Consider the following 20,273-nt stretch of genomic DNA (forward strand, 5'->3'; position numbering starts at 1 on the left):
TCACATGCAGCATCCTGAGACCCAGCCGAGTGCACCACAGATCTTCTGTCCTTTATTGTCAGGTATAAAGTGTACGTGAACACACACTAACACACTCACCCCCAGATCTTTCCGTACTTCTGAAAACACTCCATATCAAAATGATGCATTCCCTAAAAAACAGAGAGAAATATTGTGTAGTTCACATCATCACTTTATCAGAGTTCAATCTTTATAATATCATATAAACTCACCTTACGGTACTGTAACATGGTTCCTAAAAACGGTACCGGTTTAGGACCAGGAACTCCCAAACGCTTAAAGAGCCCATAAGGCCAGTACCCGTACCTGCAACCAGCACATTACAGGGTTATTCTTCATCATCATCATCATCATCATCATCATCATCATCATCCTCTGCATTTCAAAAGTTTATGGACACCTGAGTATAAGATTGACACTGTTTTGATCATCCCATTCCACATTTGCTGTTATAATGAGCTCCACTCTTCTGGGAAGATGTTCCACTAGATTTTGTAGCGATTTCATTCAGCTACAAAGTGTTTGTAAAGTCAGGTACTGACGTAGGTGAGGAGGTGAGAAGGTCTGGGGTTCAGTCTGTGTTCACATTCATTCATGTTCATTAGGGTTGTAGCTCTATAGCAGAAGATCTTCCACGCCAACCCATGCAAAGCAGATATTCATGGATCTGGCTTTGTGCACAGGAGTATTGTCATGCTGGAACAGGTTTCCTACTTCAAGTGAAGGGAATCTCAAGCGAAATCATCTGATACAATAGTGTGCCTCCAACTGGGAAAAGGCAGTGATTTAGTGATGTAATGTGCATGTTGAACCACATGGAGGCACTGTACATGACACTGTGCATCAGATAGGACTGTTCCTAAGGATACATGTGGAAAGTGTAACCGCAGCTCGTTTGAATGAAGCGGAGACACGCTGTAGTGAGTGAATCATTAACAGGAACTGCAGCATGATCGAGGTTTTACTGTGTTTTAGTGACACTTCACCTCATCACTGGTTCCTCACCTAACTGGTTCCCACTTCAGCTCCTGAGTTCATTTCATATCATCTAGAGTTCACATATAGTCTCTTACAAAACTATTGGAACAGAAAGGTCAAGTGTGTTGTTTGAGCTGGAGATTGGAGGGCTTTATGAACATGGATGTGACATGAGAAGTTTTTGATTTCAGCTTTTATATGCATGTATTTATATCTCGATCTGTGAGACGACCTGCAACATGATATTTGGTATCCGACCACCTGATTTTTAAGTGATCATAAATACTGGAACATGTCACTGACAGGTGTTTCTCCTTGTTCAGGTGTTTTCTGTTAAATGGACTGTTTATTCAGTAAGTCAGAATGTTTTATTTTATCAGTGATGAACAGTAATGAAGTAAATGTAATGTTTCTGTACTTCAGTAGATTTTTCACGTGTCTGTATTTTACTGAAGTTTTTCCTTTTGGGGAGATTTTTACTGTAACTTCACATTATAAACTCAAATATTTCACTTTTTACTACATGTAGTGAAATCACTCGTTTCTTTTTATTAATGAGGATAAAAACGTAACTGGTGAAACACGCAGCGAGTCACCAATCAGGATCGAGCGCATGCTCTGTTTTACACGTGTTCTGATCGGCGCTCGGTGCATCTACTGATCACCAACATACAGTTCAGCATCAGTTCAACATCAAGCAGAACATTTAGAGAGGAATAAATGATGAAGAAACTCCAGACTCGAACTCACCACCACACACGTGACCTCGTTTACACGTTTTATTTACGTGATTTTATTAAATTAGATGAAAAGAAGGTTTTGTGTTCATGATGATTGTAATAGAAATCAATCAGTGGTCTGAATCCTGGGGTTCAGCTGTGAAGACTGTGTTTGACTGTGACTTTAACTCTCATACAACAATAGGTACACTTAATAATCCATATCCTTCTCTTCCCGTCACCCTCTCTCTTTCTCTTTCTCTCTCTCTCTCTCTTTCTCTTTCTCTCTCTCTCTCTCTCTCTCTGCCTCTCTCTCTCTCTCTCTCTCTCTCTCTCTCTCTCGGTCGAGTTAAACATGCTCCTGAGGCTCCAGTGACCACTGTTCCTGCCCCTCTCCCCCCCGTGGATCTTCCCACTTCGTCCTGGTCTGCCTCTGATAGTGTTCTCTTTGACTGGAGGAAACTCTGTGCAGCTGGGGAAGGTTTGTCATCAACGCCTTGGGTGGTTCCATGAAATTCCGGAGTAAGAACGGGAGCTTTGAGGAAGGACTGGACTGTAGTTGATGTCAACAGTCTCCTACACTGACTCAGAAATACACTTCGCTTTTGATCTCCATCACTGCACCCCGCAACATTGTATACCCGCCACAAATGGACATTCGGTGTAACCCAGATGAGGATGGGTTTCCTCTTGAGTCTGGTTCCTCTCAAGGTTTCTTCCTTATGCCATCTCGGGGAGTTTTTCCTTGCCACAGTCGCCAGTCGCCACCGGCTTGCTCATCAGGGACAAACTTACTCATAAAGAACATATTCATTTTTAATCACCGCATTATCTGTGTAAAGCTGCTTTGAGACAATGTTCATTGTTAAAAGCGCAAAACAAATAAACATGAAATGAACTGAATTGAATTGAATATTCTCAAGCTGGGAAAAGAGAAACATCAGGCATATCTATTACAACAAACTGTGCTGAAAAACAAGGAACCTCTGGTGTCACATGGTACAGAATGGACTTAGAAAACAACAATAGCTGTTGACAGAACTGTTTCAAAAACCATGAAGAAAAAACACAAAACCTCCGTTGGTGATATCATCAGAAACCTCCACAAAGCAGGCTGAAGGTCTTACCATTTAAAGATGACTTGGAGAACAGAAGTTTGAAGGAGATACCATAGAAAACAAACCTCTAATAATCAGTAAGAATCAGAAAACCAGACTGGAATTTACAAAGAAATACAGAGAAGAGCTTAAAAACTTCTGGAACCAACATGAACCTCCAGCACAGCGAGTAGAATGGCATTGGGTAGAGAAAGAAAGGATCTGGATAAACAAGGGTGCAGTTGTTGCTAATAAAGTGCTCAGTAGGTGTGTATTGTAAATATGGATGTCATTTATGAACACAAAAACAACACAAAACATTCCAATAAAATCAGTTATAGAAATAAATGAGGTGTCTTTCATGATCATAACCATGCAGTCCATACAGGGTGCACAAACTTATTCACACTTTCTTCTTTTCCGTCGCAGTAACATCGAGATAATGTGTAACGTGAACGTCACTTACAGCAGGATGAGGCTGATGAGGATCAGGATCAGAGCCCAGGTCTCAGCTGAGAAGCTCCACCAACACGCCATGGTGAGGAGCAGCAGAACTTTTCCTCCTTCTGAATCTTATTACTGTTAGTATCAGTAGGAGTTTTAGTGTCCAGACATCCAGAGACGCTGCAGTCTGAGGTTCATGTAGTGTTCGTGAGAGACAGAAAACAAGAGAGAGGGAGGGAGAGCTGGAACAGAACCTCCCACTACACACACACACACACACACACACACACACACACACACACAGAGCCAGAGGGAGTGTTATACAACGAATGCAATCTCTAAGGAATTTTCCTGTTTTCTCAATAATAGAAAGAAGAAAAGAAGTGAAAAAGGGAAGTGAAATCAGCACTTTTTAAACACTTCTACAGATTCTGTGTGTGTGTGTGTGTGTGTGTGAGTGTGTGTGTGTGTGTGTATATGTGTGTGTGTTCCTGATAAAAAATTATGGCTTTTTATAATCTATATTTGCTAAAACCTAGAGTGCTATGAAACACACTATATGAAGGAGAGATAAGCTTTTATGCACAAACACACCCCACACACATTCACGTGCGCACACACACACGCACACACGCACAAACACACCCCACACCCACACACACACAAACTCAGTTAACCTCTAAACAAAAACCAGGAAACAACCTGTAGAGATTCCCAGCTGACTGCCTGTTTGAGCAGCTTACAGCAGAACCTTCTACAGGAGGTGTGTGAGGCTTAAACCTCATCTCCATGTGTGTGTGTTTGTGTGTGTGTGTGTGTGTGTGTGTGTGTGTGTGTGTGTATACTGTCCATTTTGAACGTATTACAGTGAGACATTTGTGTTTGAAATCATAAGACAGATATTAAAGCTTTCAGATTTTATTTCCTGATATAAACGTTTAGATGTTCAGCTGCTTGAGACTGACTGGTGTTTCAGTGTGAAGATCAGACAGATGTCTATCAGAGACAAGCAAGCTATTGTAAAAGAGCTTCAGGCAGAGACAATACAGTTTAGAATGTATTATGAGAAAAACCAAGAACCAAAAAAAAGAACCAAAAAGATAAGTTAATGACATCACCAACAACCTCCATGTGGGGGTCCACTGAAGATCCACTGATGGATAAGTTGTGATCATTCATTCTGAACATGTATATTAAATATTTGTACATTTAAAAACGTATACTTCACCACAGTTATAGGATCTGGTCTTATCAGAGAGTCTGTTCAGATCTTCCTAACCACAACCAGATTGGGTTCTGAGAACTGCTATTTTTATCTCTCTATATAGACGTCTCTCTCAACAAAATAATAACTGGTATAATCAAGGCTAATGACAGTAATTAATCTTAAACAGTTAAACGTTGGGCTCTTTTACTGCTTTTCCACAATAAAAAGCTACATTTAAATTAAATAATAATAAAATCCTTTTATAAAAATGTGTCAATGAGAAAAAAACTGTGCTTCAGTCCACAATAAAATCATTAAAACGCAGTAAAAAGGGCTGAACATTGTTTAAGCAGACGCTATGAGAGTCTAGGAGTTCATGTGGCTGGAGTCTGGTGTGTTCCGAGGTGTGAATTTGAGTTTTATGGGGTGTTTAGGAGCCAGAACTCCAGTGTTGATCAGCTCCAGAGGAACCTGGTTGGAAAATGAGAAAATTTCGATTACCAGCATTACTAACATTACTAACTAATCAACTCACATTATCTGTACAAGGTTTAAGATGGTTTAAGAAGATCCTGACCTTCGTTTCCTCAGAAAGACTGATGTCGAATCTCTGCAGAATCTCAACAACAGCCAGCTTAATGATCACAAGGGCAAACCTCATCCCAATGCAGTTTCTGGGTCCTAAACCAAACGGCATGTAGGCATACTGCTCGATGTTCTCCTTATTCTCCTGAGTGAACCTGAAACAACATGAAGAATCAACAAATAACAGGCAATTTCCCTCAAGAGCACAAGAGGGCACCTTAACTTGAGCAATATATCAACAAACTAAACTTAATAAGCCAAAAGCTCTGTTCAGACTGGATGTAATTATATATGAAGACTTGGGGATGTTTTCATCATATTGTTCTTACGTACTTAGTTTTAATAAGTTCACATGGTAAAAACTTGAATCCAGTTCAAGCCAAATCCTGTATAATAATGTAGTTTTCTAAGCAATCCATCATAAGGAAAATGTTTTGATATTAAGTACATTAACAAATGATTGTTAGTAAATTATTCCTGGATGTACACAAAGAAACTGATCCTGACAGGACTAATGGTGAACTAATGAAATCTGCTATGAAAAATGTATTAAAACTGATTTGTTCACTGTTCTTGTTAGATGGGAAAACCCAGTTAAAAATAACTTCCTACCTCTCAGGGTTGAAGGTGTCTGGATCGGGCCAGTATTCAGGGTCTCTGTGTAGAGTGTAAGTGGGGATCACGATGACAGTGTTTTTTGGGATAGTAAGACTGTTGATTTGAACCGTTTTCTTGCAGACTCTTTGCAGACGAAAAATAACTGGGTACAATCTGAGGGACTCGTTCAGAGCAGCATCCAGATAATCCATGTTCATCATCATGTCATAATCAACTGCAGCCTGAAAAAAAATACATGAAAGATAATCCACCCCAGTCTGTCCATCTCAGTCTGTGTGTCACACACAGTCTCCATGTAGACTCCTTTCATAAAGTCTATGAAGAGAGTTAAACAGGTGCTCTGTCTAACCACAGCTGAAGTGAGGAAAACTCTAAGCCCTGGCAGAGTGTTCAGAGAATGCACAGAACAGCTAGCGGATGTCTTCACCGACATCTTCAACCTCTCCCTGAGCAGCACCACTGTTCCCACCTGCCTCAATGACTATCGTCCCGTCACGCTCACAACTATCGTGATGAAGTGCTTCGAGAGGCTCATCATGAGGCACATCAAGACTCAGCTTCCACCATCACTGGACCCAATACAGTTTGCGTATCGTCCAAATCGTTTCACTGATGATGCCATGCCACGACACTCCATCTGGCCCTCACCTATCTGGACAATATGGAATCAAATGTACGAATGCTGTTCATAGACTTCAGCTCAGCATTCAACACAATCATCCCTCAGCACCTGATTGAGAAGCTGAGCCTACTGGGCCTGAACATCTCCCTCTGTAACTGGATCCTGGACTTCCTGACTGGGAGACCTCAGTCAGTCTGGATCGGAAACAGCATCTCCAGCACCACCACACTGAGCACTGGGGCACCTCAGGGCTGTGTGCTGAGCCCACTGCTGTTCACTCTGCTGACTTACGACTGTGTAGCAATGCACAGCTCGAATCACATCATCAAGTTTGCCGATGACACGACCGTAGTGGGTCTAATCAGGAGGACTGATAAGTCAGCATACAGAGAGGAGGTGCAACGGTTAACAGCCTGGTGTGGAGCAAACAACCTGTCTCTGAACATCAACAAAACTAAAGAGATGGTTGTGAACTTCAGGAGAACACAGAGTGACCATTCTCCACTGATCATCGATGGATCCTCTGTGGAGATCATCAAAAGCACCAGATTACTTTGTGTTCATCTGGTGGAGAACTTCACCTGGTCACTCAACACCAGCTTCATCACCAAGAAAGCCCAGCAGAGTCTCTACTCCCGAGAAGGCTGAGGAAAGCCCATCTCCCTCCCCCATCCTGACCATGTCAACCAGGAAACACAATATTGTTCACAATTTCCCAATTTTAATAAGAATAAGAGAATAAAAAGAACAATTCACCTGGTTAGGGAAAGTTTCATCGATTTCCTCCTGCAGTTTCTTCATAGTCTCTGGATTACTGGCCAGATTGTAGAAGAGAAACGACAGCGTCTTGTTGCTCGTCTCATAACCAGCAAAGATGAACACCAAGGACTGGGACAGGATCTCATGATCATTTAGACCTTCAGTCATTACTAACACACACACACACACACACACACACACACACACACACACACACACACACACACACACACACACACACACACATACTATCAAAAGGATGTTTTGCCCTGATTTTTGATCTATGATCCACATTCCCTTGTAGTTGAGAGCCCTGTATTAATTGTTGCACACAGTCTCTTCTTATCTGGTCTCAGTTCTATCTTTTTAATTTTCTTCTGCTTCAGTCTGCCCGCATCAGTTACAATGTGTTTATGGGGTTTGTCATGAAATTTACAGAATAATCGTAGAGTTTTTTTTACTAAAGGAAATACCTTTATTCCTCTCTTTGCTGTTTAGATTGTTGCTGTCTTTCTGAGAATCAATCATCAGCTGCAGGAAGTCCACTCGTCTCTGCAGAAAAACAGAAATAATTGTATAAGATTTAAAATGCTAAGTAGTTTTAGGTGTAGGTGTAGGTCTTTTGGTGTAAACCAGAATTCTTGTACCTTATGAGCCTGAGCCAGACGTTCAGACTTGACCTTTTGCAGGGAGGTATAAAAGAAATTTGTCACTGCAGTCGGGAAAATAGAAATTTTCATTTGCTCCAGCAGGGGTGTGACGAAGGGAAACAGAGCTAAACGGAAAAAAAAAAAAAAAAAAAAAAAAAAAAAAGAAAATACCATCTGATGAAAATCCTCATTTGTATAACAAACAGAAACCCAGCAAATACAAATGTAAATCTGCCCTTTAAATGTCTGAAATGTAATCGTTTACAATATCATGAAATTACCAGTGGCAAGAAACAGAGGGTTGAATACATTTAAATCCAGCAGTTTCTTGATGTTGTCAACAAATGGATGGTTGGGGTTGTTCAGAGATTCAATATTGACACCAAACGCAGTGTTGGTCACCACATCCAGACTGTACGGTCCAAAAAACCTTACATCAACAAAAACATCATATCAAAACAAATCAAAAGGTAAATTTTTAGAATAACCCTGTAATTTACCGCAGTTCAGAATCAACAAAAACACCCAGTGTGGAGTCCAGCAGCTTGTGTTACACATTCTTTAAGATAAGATTATTATCCAGGATTTGCACATCATATACTGTATATCAAGAGCTGCTTTATACATCTGACCTCTTTTTAATGACCAGTGAGGAAAAGAAAACTCATATCTGAAAGATATAAACAAACACTCCACTAATTTCTCATGTTATTAGATGTTATCTGTTTATCTTAAGTCATTACTAGCTAAATGTACAATACTGCACCTAGTGGTCAGAACCAGGAGCTACAACAAGTGCTAAATACAGATTCATTAAGGGCAGGAATCATTCAAACTCATGGCTCATTATCAGCAAGAAGTCTTAGACATTTCAGCAGAAGTCTGTAAATGCAGACAGTGGGTCCATGACATACAGAAATATTATAAAACATAAAAGGGGAAAAATAGGGCTGGAATTCCTGCACAAAATGCTGCGAATCTCGATTAATGACAATATACTCCAAATACATCAAACATTTAAAACATGACTGTATCACACACACACACACACACACACACACACACACACACACACACACACACACACACACACACAAACAAGAGTAGGATGGTTTACTCTTTAATATCCGCTGATTCTCCTCGCTCTGACGTCTTCTTCAGATTTTCAACCAGTGAGTGAGAATGTGACTTCATGATTCCAAACATCTGAGAAACAAGAAATAACATCTACTGTTATACACACACACACACACACACACACACACACACACACACACACACACACACACACACACACACACACATAGACACACACACACACCTCCTTCAGTCTGCCGCTGGTAAACGATGGAGAGAGAACACCCCTGATCCTCCTCCAGTCCTCGTCCTCAGCGGTGGTCACTGCGTCGTACAGAGGACCACTCAGAGGGAATTTCTGAGGAAAAACAAATAATTTGCCATTTAGTTTTTTATATTTTTAGTCCAAATTAAAGAACTGAACTGAAAATCACACACACACACACACACACACACACACACACACACACACACACACACACACACACACACACACACACACTGCTGCTGTTGTTGTTTTGTTGTTTAATGAGATGTTCACTCCTGTACTCACTTCTCTTTTACTCACCACACTGTGTAATATACAGCAGGTGTACTGGTGGTGCTGTTTTGTGTTTTGTCCTACACAGTCTTGTGTTGTGTTTGCACTGTTTGCACACGATGCACTTTATGTGGTGAGGACACTTACAGTCCTGAACTCTGTGTTCTGTGTGTAGCTTTATGTTGTGTATGGAGCACCAGGGTTCAGGAGGAACGTTGTTTCATGTCACTGTGTACTGAGTCACACACATATATATATATATCACAATAAAAGCTTCTTGACTTGATTGTTCATATTTAAAATAATTGTACACATTTTTCCATCTGTTTATCTGTCTGACCCCAAAGTCAGTATAGAGTGTATAAGTGTGTGTAGTGTGTCTGAGAGAGTAAGTGTGTGTAGGGTGCGTGAGTGTAGTGTGTGTGTGGTCTTTCACTCGGCGGTTGATGAAGAGAGAGTGTATGTGAGAGTGTATAAGTGTGTGTAGTGTGTAAGAGTGTAAGTGTGTGTAGTGAGTGGGTGAGTGTGTAGTGTGTGTGGTCTCTCACTCGGTGGTTGGTGAAGAGAGAGTGTGTGTAGTGTGTGTGAGAGTGTAAGTGTGTGTAGTGTGTGTAGTGTGTGTGTGCGTGTGCGTGTGTGAGTGTGTAGTGTGTGTGGTCTCTCACTCGGTGGTTGGTGAAGAGAGAATGTGTGTAGTGTGTGTGAGAGTGTAAGTGTGTGTAGTGTGTGTGTGAGTGTGTGAGTGTGTAGTGTGTGTAGTCTCTCACTTGGCTGTTGGTGAAGAGAGAGTGTGTATAGTGTTTGTAGTGTAAGAGTATAAGAATGTGAGGGTGTATAAGTGTGTGTGGTGTGTGTAGTGTGTGTAGTGTGAGTGTGTGTAGTGTGTGTGGTCTCTTAATCGGCGGTTGGTGAAGAGAGAGTGTGTGTAGTGTGTGTAGTGTGTGTGTAGTGTGTGGGTCTCTCACTCGGCGGTTGGTGAAGAGAGAGTGTGTGTAGTGTGTGTAGTGTGTGTAGTGTGTGTGTAGTGTGTGTGAGTGTGTGTAGTGTGTGTGTAGTGTGTGTGGTCTCTCACTCGGCGGTTGGTGAAGAGAGAGTGTGTGTAGTGTGTGTAGTGTGTGTGTAGTGTGTGTGGTCTCTCACTCAGCGTTGGTGAAGAGAGAGTGTGTGTGTGAGTGTGTAGTGTGTGTGTAGTGTGTGTGGTCTCTCACTCGGCGGTTGGTGAAGAGAGAGTGTGTGTGTAGTGTGTGTGTAGTATGTGTAGTGTGTGTGTAGTATGTGTAGTGTGTGTGGTCTCTCACTCGGCAGTTGGTGAAGAGAGAGTGTGTGTGCGTGGTGTGTGTTGTGTGTGTGTAGTGTGTGTGTAGTGTGTGTAGTGTGTGTGTAGTGTGTGTGGTCTCACTCGGCGGTTGGTGAAGAGAGAGTGTGTGTGTGGTGTATGTTGTGTGTGTGTGTAGTGTGTGGTCTCTCACTCGGCGGTTGGCGAAGAGAGAGTGTGTGTGTGTAGTTTGTGTAGTGTGTGTGTAGTGTGTGTGTGTAGTGTGTGTGGTCTCTCAATCGGCGGTTGGCGAAGAGAGAGTGTGTGTGTTGTGTGTGTAGTGTGTGTGTGTAGTGTGTGTAGTGTGTGTGTAGTGTGTATGGTCTCTCAATCGGCGGTTGGTGAAGAGAGTGTGTGTGTAGTGTGTGTAGAGTGTGTTTAGTGTGTGTAGTGTGTGGTCTCTCACTCGGGCGGTTGGTGAAGAGAGAGTGTGTGTAGTGTGTGTGTAGTGTGTGTGTAGTGTGTCTGTGGTCTCTCACTCGGCGGTTGGTGAAGAGAGAGTGTGTGTAGTGTGTGTGAGAGTGTGTGTAGTGTGTGTGTGTCGTCTCTCACTCGACGGTTGGTGAAAAGATAATGTGTGTGTAGTGTGTGTAGTGTGTGTGTAGTGTGTGTGGTCTCTTACTCTGCGGTTGGTGAAGAGAGTGTGTGTGTAGTGTGTGTGTAGTGTGTGTAGTGTGTGTGTAGTGTGTGTAGTGTGTGTGTGGTCTCTCACTCGGCAGTTGGTGAAGAGAGAGTGTGTGTAGTGTGTGTAGTGTGTGTGTAGTGTGTGTAGTGTGTGTGGTCTCTCACTCGGCGGTTGGTAAAGAGAGAGTGTGTGTAGTGTGTGTAGTGTGTGTGTAGTGTGTGTGGTCTCTCACTCGGTGGTTGGTGAAGAGAGAGTGTGTGTAGTGTGTGTAGTGTGTGTGTGTGGTCTCTCACTCGGCGGTTGGTAAAGAGAGAGTGTGTGTAGTGTGTGTAGTGTGTGTGTAGTGTGTGTGGTCTCTCACTCGGCGGTTGGTGAAGAGAGAGTGTGTGTAGTGTGTGTGTAGTGTGTGTAGTGTGTGTGTGGTCTCTCACTCGACGGTTGGTGAAGAGAGACTGTGTGTAGTGTGTGTAATGTGTATGGTCTCTCACTCGGCGGTTGGTGAAAAGAGACTGTGTGTAGTGTGTGTAGTGTGTGTGGTCTCTCACTCGGCGGTTGGTGAAGAGAGACTGTGTGTGTAGTGTGTGTAGTGTGTGTGTGGTCTCTCACTCTGCGGTTGGTCAAGAGAGACTGTGTGTAGTGTGTGTCGGTAGTGTGTGTAGTGTGTGTAGTGTGTGTGTGGTCTCTCACTCGGCGGTTGGTGAAGAGAGAGTGTGTGTAGTGTGTGTGTGTAGTGTGTGTAGTGTGTGTGGTCTCTCACTCGGCGGTTGGTGAAGAGAGACTGTGTGTAGTGTGTGTGTAGTGAGTGTAGTGTGTGTAGTGTGTGTGTGGTCTCTGACTCGGCGGTTGGTGAAGAGAGAGTGTGTGTAGTGTGTGTAGTGTGTGTGTACTGTGTGTGGTCTCTCACTCGGCGGTTGGTGAAGAGAGACTGTGTGTAGTGTGTGTGTAGTGTGTGTGTAGTGTGTGTAGTGTGTTTGGTCTCTCACTCGGCGGATGGTGAAGAGAGACTGTGTGTAGTGTGTGTAGTGTGTGTGGTCTCTCATTAGGCGGTTGGTGAAGAGAGAGTGTGTGTAGTGTGTGTAGTGTGTGTGGTCTCTCACTCGGCGGTTGGTAAAGAGAGAGTGTGTGTAGTGTGTGTGTAGTGTGTGTAGTGTGTGTGGTCTCTCACTCGGCGGTTGGTGAAGAGAGAGTGTGTGTAGTGTGTGTGTAGTGTGTGTGTAGTGTGTGTGGTCTCTCACTCGGCGGTTGGTGAAAAGAGAGTGTGTGTAGTGTGTGTGTGGTCTCTCACTCGGCGGTTGGTGAAGAGAGAGTGTATGTAGTGTGTGTAGTGTGTGTGTAGTGTGTGTAGTGTGTGTGGTCTCTCACTCGGCGGTTAGTGAAGAGAGAGTGTGTGTGTGAGTGTGTAGTGTGTGTGTAGTGTGTGTGGTCTCTCACTCGGCGGTTGGTGAAGAGAGAGTGTGTGTGTAGTGTGTGTGTGTAGTGTGTGTGTGTGTGTAGTATGTGTAGTGTGTGTGGTCTCTCACTCGAAGGTTGGTGAAGAGAGAGTGTGTGTGTAGTGTGTGTGTGTGTAGTGTGTGTGGTCTCACTCGGCGGTTGGTGAAGAGAGATTGTGTGTGTGGTGTGTGTTGTGTGTGTTGTGTGTGTGTAGTGTGTGGTCTCTCACTCGGCGGTTGGCGAAGAGAGAGTGTGTGTGTGTAGTTTGTGTAGTGTGTGTGTAGTGTGTGTGTAGTGTGTGTGTAGTGTGTGTGGTCTCTCAATCGGCGGTTGGTGAAGAGAGAGTGTGTGTGTAGTGTGTGTGTGTGTAGTGTGTGTAGTGTGTGTGTAGGGTGTATGGTCTCTCACTCTGTGGTTGGTGAAGAGAGTGTGTGTGTAGTGTGTGTAGAGTGTGTTTAGTGTGTGTAGTGTGTGGTCTCTCACTCGGGCGGTTGGTGAAGAGAGAGTGTGTGTAGTATGTGTGTAGTGTGTGTGTAGTGTGTCTGTGGAATCTCACTCGGCGGTTGGTGAAGAGAGAGTGTGTGTAGTGTGTGTGAGAGTGTGTGTGTAGTGTGTGTGTGTGTCGTCTCTCACTCGGCGGTTGGTGAAAAGAGAATGTGTGTGTAGTGTGTGTGTAGTGTGTGTGGTCTCTCACTCTGCGGTTGGTGAAGAGAGTGTGTGTGTAGTGTGTGTGTAGTGTGTGTGTAGTGTGTGTGTGGTCTCTCACTCGGCAGTTGGTGAAGAGAGAATGTGTGTGTAGTGTGTGTGTAGTGTGTGTAGTGTGTGTGTGGTCTCTCACTCGGCGGTTGGTGAAGAGAGAGTGTGTGTAGTGTGTGTGTAGTGTGTGTAGTGTGTGTGTGGTCTCTCACTCGGCGGTTAGTAAAGAGAGAGTGTGTGTAGTGTGTGTGTAGTGTGTGTGGTCTCTCACTCGGCGGTTGGTGAAGAGAGAGTGTGTGTAGTGTGTGTAGTGTGTGTAATGTGTGTAGTGTGTGTGTGGGGTCTCTGACTCTGCGGTTGGTGAAGAGAGAGTGTGTAGTGTGTGTGTAGAGTGTGTAGTGTGTGTGTGGTCTCTCACTCGGCGGTTGGTGAAGAGAGAGTGTGTAGTGTGTGTGTAGTGTGTGTAGTGTGTGTGGTCTCTCACTCGGCGGGTGGTGAAGAGAGACTGTGTGTAGTGTGTGTGTGTAGTGTGTGTAGTGTGTGTGTGGTCTCTGACTCTGCGGTTGGTGAAGAGACTGTGTGTAGTGTGTGTGTATAGTGTGTGTAGTGTGTGTGTGGTTTCTCACTCGGCGGTTGGTGAAGAGAGAGTGTGTAGTGTGTGTGTAGTGTGTGTAGTGTGTGTGGTCTCTCACTCGGCGGTTGGTGAAGAGAGACTGTGTGTAGTGTGTGTGTAGTGTGTGTAGTGTGTGTAGTGTGTGTAGTGTGTGTGTGGTCTCTGATTCTGCGGTTGGTGAAGAGAGAGTGTGTGTAGTGTGTGTAGTGTGTGTGTACTGTGTGTGGTCTCTCACTCGGCGGTTGGTGAAGAGAGACTGTGTGTAGTGTGTGTGTAGTGTGTGTGTAGTGTGTGTAGTGTGTGTGGTCTCTCACTCGGCGGTTGGTGAAGAGATAGTGTGTGTAGTGTGTGTGTAGTGTGTGTAGTGTGTGTGTGGTCTCTTACTCGGCAGTTGGTGAAGAGAGAGTGTGTGTAGTGTGTGTGTAGTGTGTGTGTAGTGTGTGTGTAGTGTGTGTAGTGTGTGTGGTCTCTCACTCGGCGGTTGGTGAAGAGAGAGTGTGTGTAGTGTGTGTGTAGTGTGTGTGTGTGGTCTCTCACTCTGCGGTTGGTGAAGAGAGAGTGTGTGTAGTGTGTCTGAGTGTGTGTGTTGTGTGTGTAGTGTGTGTGGTCTCTCACTCGGCGGTTGGTGAAGAGAGAGTGTGTGTAGTGTGTGTAGTGTGTGTGTAGTGTGTGTAGTGTGTGTGGTCTCTCACTCGGCGGTTGGTGAAGAGAGAGTGTGTGTAGTGTGTGTGTAGTGTGTGTAGTGTGTGTGTGGTCTCTCACTCGGCGGTTGGTGAAGAGAGAAAGTGTGTAGTGTGTGTGTAGTGTGTGTGTAGTGTGTGTAGTGTGTGTGTAGTGTGTGTGTGTAGTGTGTGTAGTGTGTGTGTGGTCTCTCACTCGGCGGTTGGTGAAGAGAGAGTGTGTGTAGTGTGTGTGTAGTGTGTGTGTAGTGTGTGTAGTGTGTGTGGTCTCTCACTCGGCGGTTGGTGAAGAGAGAGTGTGTGTAGTGTGTGTGTAGTGTGTGTGTAGTGTGTGTAGTGTGTGTGTGGTCTCTCACTCGGCGGTTGGTGAAGAGAGAGTGTGTGTAGTGTGTGTAGTGTGTGTGGTCTCTCACTCGGTGGTTGGTGAAGAGAGAGTGTGTGTAGTGTGTGTGTAGTGTGTGTGTAGTGTGTGTAGTGTGTGTAGTGTGTGTGTCGTCTCTCACTCGGCGGTTGGTGAAGAGAGAGTGTGTGTAGTGTGTGTGTAGTGTGTGTGTAGTGTGTGTAGTGTGTGTGTGGTCTCTCACTCGGCGGTTGGTGAAGAGAGAGTGTGTGTAGTGTGTGTGTGTAGTGTGTGTAGTGTGTGTGTGGTCTCTCACTCGGCGGTTGGTGAAGAGAGAGTGTGTTTAGTGTGTGTGTAGTGTGTGTGTGTAGTGTGTGTAGTGTGTGTGTGGTCTCTCACTCGGCGGTTGGTGAAGAGAGAGTGTGTGTAGTGTGTGTGTAGTGTGTGGTGTGTATTGTGTGTAGTGTGTGTAGTGTGTGTGTGGTTTCTCACTCGGCGGTTGGTGAAGAGAGAGTGTGTAGTGTGTGTGTAGTGTGTGTAGTGTGTGTGTGGTCTCTCACTCGGCGGTTGGTGAAGAGAGACTGTGTGTAGTGTGTGTGTAGTGTGTGTAGTGTGTGTAGTGTGTGTAGTGTGTGTAGTGTGTGTGTGGTCTCTGACTCTGCGGTTGGTGAAGAGAGAGTGTGTGTAGTGTGTGTAGTGTGTGTGTACTGTGTGTGGTCTCTCACTCTGCGGTTGGTGAAGAGAGACTGTGTGTAGTGTGTGTGTAGTGTGTGTGTAGTGTGTGTAGTGTGTGTGGTCTCTCACTCGGCGGTTGGGGAAGAGATAGTGTGTGTAGTGTGTGTGTAGTGTGTGTAGTGTGTGTGTGGTCTCTTACTCGGCTGTTGGTGAAGAGAGAGTGTGTGTAGTGTGTGTAGTGTGTGTAGTGTGTGTAGTGTGTGTGTGGTCTCTGACTCTGCGGTTGGTGAAGAGAGAGTGTGTAGTGTGTGTGTAGTGTGTGTAGTGTGTGTGTGGTCTCTCACTCGGCGGTTGGTGAAGAGAGAGTGTGTAGTGTGTGTGTAGTGTGTGTAGTGTGTGTGTGGTCTCTCACTCGGCGGTTGGTGAAGAGAGAGTGTGTAGTGTGTGTGTAGTGTGTGTAGTGTGTGTGGTCTCTCACTCGGCGGTTGGTGAAGAGAGACTGTGTGTAGTGTGTGTGTGTAGTGTGTGTAGTGTGTGTAGTGTGTGTGTGGTCTCTGACTCTGCGGTTGGTGAAGAGACTGTGTGTAGTGTGTGTGTGTAGTGTGTGTAGTGTGTGTAGTGTGTGTGTGGTTTCTCACTCGGCGGTTGGTGAAGAGAGAGTGTGTAGTGTGTGTGTAGTGTGTGTAGTGTGTGTGGTCTCTCACTCGGCGGTTGGTGAAGAGAGACTGTGTGTAGTGTGTGTGTAGTGTGTGTAGTGTGTGTAGTGTGTGTAGTGTGTGTGTGGTCTCTGATTCTGCGGTTGGTGAAGAGAGAGTGTGTGTAGTGTGTGTAGTGTGTGTGTACTGTGTGTGGTCTCTCACTCGGCGGTTGGTGAAGAGAGACTGTGTGTAGTGTGTGTGTAGTGTGTGTGTAGTGTGTGTAGTGTGTGTGGTCTCTCACTCGGCGGTTGGTGAAGAGATAGTGTGTGTAGTGTGTGTGTAGTGTGTGTAGTGTGTGTGTGGTCTCTCACTCGGCGGTTGGTCAAGAGAGAAAGTGTGTAGTGTGTGTGTAGTGTGTGTGTAGTGTGTGTAGTGTGTGTGTAGTGTGTGTGTGTAGTGTGTGTAGTGTGTGTGTGGTCTCTCACTCGGCGGTTGGTGAAGAGAGAGTGTGTGTAGTGTGTGTGTAGTGTGTGTGTAGTGTGTGTAGTGTGTGTAGTGTGTGTGGTCTCTCACTCGGCGGTTGGTGAAGAGAGAGTGTGTGTAGTGTGTGTGTAGTGTGTGTGTAGTGTGTGTAGTGTGTGTGTGGTCTCTCACTCGGCGGTTGGTGAAGAGAGAGTGTGTGTAGTGTGTGTAGTGTGTGTGGTCTCTCACTCGGTGGTTGGTGAAGAGAGAGTGTGTGTAGTGTGTGTGTAGTGTGTGTGTAGTGTGTGTAGTGTGTGTAGTGTGTGTGTCGTCTCTCACTCGGCGGTTGGTGAAGAGAGAGTGTGTGTAGTGTGTGTGTAGTGTGTGTGTAGTGTGTGTAGTGTGTGTGTGGTCTCTCACTCGGCGGTTGGTGAAGAGAGAGTGTGTGTAGTGTGTGTGTGTAGTGTGTGTAGTGTGTGTGTGGTCTCTCACTCGGCGGTTGGTGAAGAGAGAGTGTGTTTAGTGTGTGTGTAGTGTGTGTGTGTAGTGTGTGTAGTGTGTGTGTGGTCTCTCACTCGGCGGTTGGTGAAGAGAGAGTGTGTGTAGTGTGTGTGTAGTGTGTGGTGTGTATTGTGTGTAGTGTGTGTAGTGTGTGTGTGGTTTCTCACTCGGCGGTTGGTGAAGAGAGAGTGTGTAGTGTGTGTGTAGTGTGTGTAGTGTGTGTGTGGTCTCTCACTCGGCGGTTGGTGAAGAGAGACTGTGTGTAGTGTGTGTGTAGTGTGTGTAGTGTGTGTAGTGTGTGTAGTGTGTGTAGTGTGTGTGTGGTCTCTGACTCTGCGGTTGGTGAAGAGAGAGTGTGTGTAGTGTGTGTAGTGTGTGTGTACTGTGTGTGGTCTCTCACTCTGCGGTTGGTGAAGAGAGACTGTGTGTAGTGTGTGTGTAGTGTGTGTGTAGTGTGTGTAGTGTGTGTGGTCTCTCACTCGGCGGTTGGGGAAGAGATAGTGTGTGTAGTGTGTTTGTAGTGTGTGTAGTGTGTGTGTGGTCTCTTACTCGGCTGTTGGTGAAGAGAGAGTGTGTGTAGTGTGTGTAGTGTGTGTAGTGTGTGTAGTGTGTGTGTGGTCTCTGACTCTGCGGTTGGTGAAGAGAGAGTGTGTAGTGTGTGTGTAGTGTGTGTAGTGTGTGTGTGGTCTCTCACTCGGCGGTTGGTGAAGAGAGAGTGTGTAGTGTGTGTGTAGTGTGTGTAGTGTGTGTGTGGTCTCTCACTCGGCGGTTGGTGAAGAGAGAGTGTGTAGTGTGTGTGTAGTGTGTGTAGTGTGTGTGGTCTCTCACTCGGCGGTTGGTGAAGAGAGACTGTGTGTAGTGTGTGTGTGTAGTGTGTGTAGTGTGTGTAGTGTGTGTAGTGTGTGTGTGGTCTCTGACTCTGCGGTTGGTGAAGAGACTGTGTGTAGTGTGTGTGTGTAGTGTGTGTAGTGTGTGTAGTGTGTGTGTGGTTTCTCACTCGGCGGTTGGTGAAGAGAGAGTGTGTAGTGTGTGTGTAGTGTGTGTAGTGTGTGTGGTCTCTCACTCGGCGGTTGGTGAAGAGAGACTGTGTGTAGTGTGTGTGTAGTGTGTGTAGTGTGTGTAGTGTGTGTAGTGTGTGTGTGGTCTCTGATTCTGCGGTTGGTGAAGAGAGAGTGTGTGTAGTGTGTGTAGTGTGTGTGTACTGTGTGTGGTCTCTCACTTGGCGGTTGGTGAAGAGAGACTGTGTGTAGTGTGTGTGTAGTGTGTGTGTAGTGTGTGTAGTGTGTGTGGTCTCTCACTCGGCGGTTGGTGAAGAGATAGTGTGTGTAGTGTGTGTGTAGTGTGTGTAGTGTGTGTGTGGTCTCTTACTCGGCAGTTGGTGAAGAGAGAGTGTGTGTAGTGTGTGTGTAGTGTGTGTGTAGTGTGTGTAGTGTGTGTGGTCTCTCACTCGGCGGTTGGTGAAGAGAGAGTGTGTGTAGTGTGTGTGTAGTGTGTGTGTGTGGTCTCTCACTCTGCGGTTGGTGAAGAGAGAGTGTGTGTAGTGTGTGTGAGTGTGTGTGTTGTGTGTGTAGTGTGTGTGGTCTCTCACTCGGCGGTTGGTGAAGAGAGAGTGTGTGTAGTGTGTGTAGTGTGTGTGTAGTGTGTGTAGTGTGTGTGGTCTCTCACTCGGCGGTTGGTAAAGAGAGAGTGTGTGTAGTGTGTGTGTAGTGTGTGTAGTGTGTGTGTGGTCTCTCACTCGGCGGTTGGTGAAGAGAGAAAGTGTGTAGTGTGTGTGTAGTGTGTGTGTAGTGTGTGTAGTGTGTGTGTGGTCTCTCACTCGGCGGTTGGTGAAGAGAGAGTGTGTGTAGTGTGTGTGTAGTGTGTGTGTGTAGTGTGTGTAGTGTGTGTGTGGTCTCTCACTCGGCGGTTGGTGAAGAGAGAGTGTGTGTAGTGTGTGTGTAGTGTGTGTGTAGTGTGTGTAGTGTGTGTGGTCTCTCACTCGGCGGTTGTAGAAGAGAGAGTGTGTGTAGTGTGTGTGTAGTGTGTGTGTAGTGTGTGTAGTGTGTGTGTGGTCTCTCACTCGGCGGTTGGTGAAGAGAGAGTGTGTGTAGTGTGTGTAGTGTGTGTGGTCTCTCACTCGGTGGTTGGTGAAGAGAGAGTGTGTGTAGTGTGTGTGTAGTGTGTGTGGAGTGTGTGTAGTGTGTGTAGTGTGTGTGTCGTCTCTCACTCGGCGGTTGGTGAAGAGAGAGTGTGTGTAGTGTGTGTGTAGTGTGTGTGTAGTGTGTGTAGTGTGTGTGTGGTCTCTCACTCGGCGGTTGGTGAAGAGAGAGTGTGTGTAGTGTGTGTGTGTAGTGTGTGTAGTGTGTGTGTGGTCTCTCACTCGGCGGTTGGTGAAGAGAGAGTGTGTTTAGTGTGTGTGTAGTGTGTGTGTGTAGTGTGTGTAGTGTGTGTGTGGTCTCTCACTCGGCGGTTGGTGAAGAGAGAGTGTGTGTAGTGTGTGTGTAGTGTGTGGTGTGTATTGTGTGTAGTGTGTGTAGTGTGTGTGTGGTTTCTCACTCGGCGGTTGGTGAAGAGAGACTGTGTGTAGTGTGTGTGTAGTGTGTGTAGTGTGTGTGTGGTCTCTGACTCTGCGGTTGGTGAAGAGAGAGTGTGTGTAGTGTGTGTAGTGTGTGTGTACTGTGTGTGGTCTCTCACTCTGCGGTTGGTGAAGAGAGACTGTGTGTAGTGTGTGTGTAGTGTGTGTGTAGTGTGTGTAGTGTGTGTGGTCTCTCACTCGGCGGTTGGGGAAGAGATAGTGTGTGTAGTGTGTGTGTAGTGTGTGTAGTGTGTGTGTGGTCTCTTACTCAGCTGTTGGTGAAGAGAGAGTGTGTGTAGTGTGTGTGTAGTGTGTGTGTAGTGTGTGTAGTGTGTGTGGTCTCTCACTCGGCGGTTGGTGAAGAGAGAGTGTGTGTAGTGTGTGTGTAGTGTGTGTAGTGTGTGTGTGGTCTCTCACTCGCCGGT

At 45.5% G+C, this 20,273-nt stretch overlaps 1 protein-coding gene across 1 annotated transcript in view; it reads right to left on the reverse strand.

Annotated features, from left to right (window-relative positions):
- The window catches only part of LOC310715612 (uncharacterized protein), a 33,828-nt gene that overhangs the window by 4,303 nt on the left and 9,252 nt on the right, over nucleotides 1–20,273 (reverse strand). Inside the window, exons 5-16 of the mRNA XM_083522122.1 lie at nucleotides 9,022–9,135; nucleotides 8,818–8,906; nucleotides 7,982–8,130; nucleotides 7,698–7,825; nucleotides 7,524–7,602; nucleotides 7,048–7,220; nucleotides 5,664–5,890; nucleotides 5,044–5,206; nucleotides 4,835–4,937; nucleotides 3,282–3,387; nucleotides 234–327; nucleotides 100–152 (exon numbers count right to left, since the gene is read on the reverse strand). Coding sequence (XP_083378248.1) covers nucleotides 100–152; nucleotides 234–327; nucleotides 3,282–3,387; nucleotides 4,835–4,937; nucleotides 5,044–5,206; nucleotides 5,664–5,890; nucleotides 7,048–7,220; nucleotides 7,524–7,602; nucleotides 7,698–7,825; nucleotides 7,982–8,130; nucleotides 8,818–8,906; nucleotides 9,022–9,135 — 1,478 coding nt within the window. The remainder of the gene's footprint in view (nucleotides 1–99; nucleotides 153–233; nucleotides 328–3,281; nucleotides 3,388–4,834; nucleotides 4,938–5,043; nucleotides 5,207–5,663; nucleotides 5,891–7,047; nucleotides 7,221–7,523; nucleotides 7,603–7,697; nucleotides 7,826–7,981; nucleotides 8,131–8,817; nucleotides 8,907–9,021; nucleotides 9,136–20,273) is intronic.

Source organism: Silurus aristotelis (genome assembly GCF_946808225.1).
Source record: "Silurus aristotelis genome assembly, chromosome: 20".
NCBI lineage: Eukaryota > Metazoa > Chordata > Actinopteri > Siluriformes > Siluridae > Silurus > Silurus aristotelis.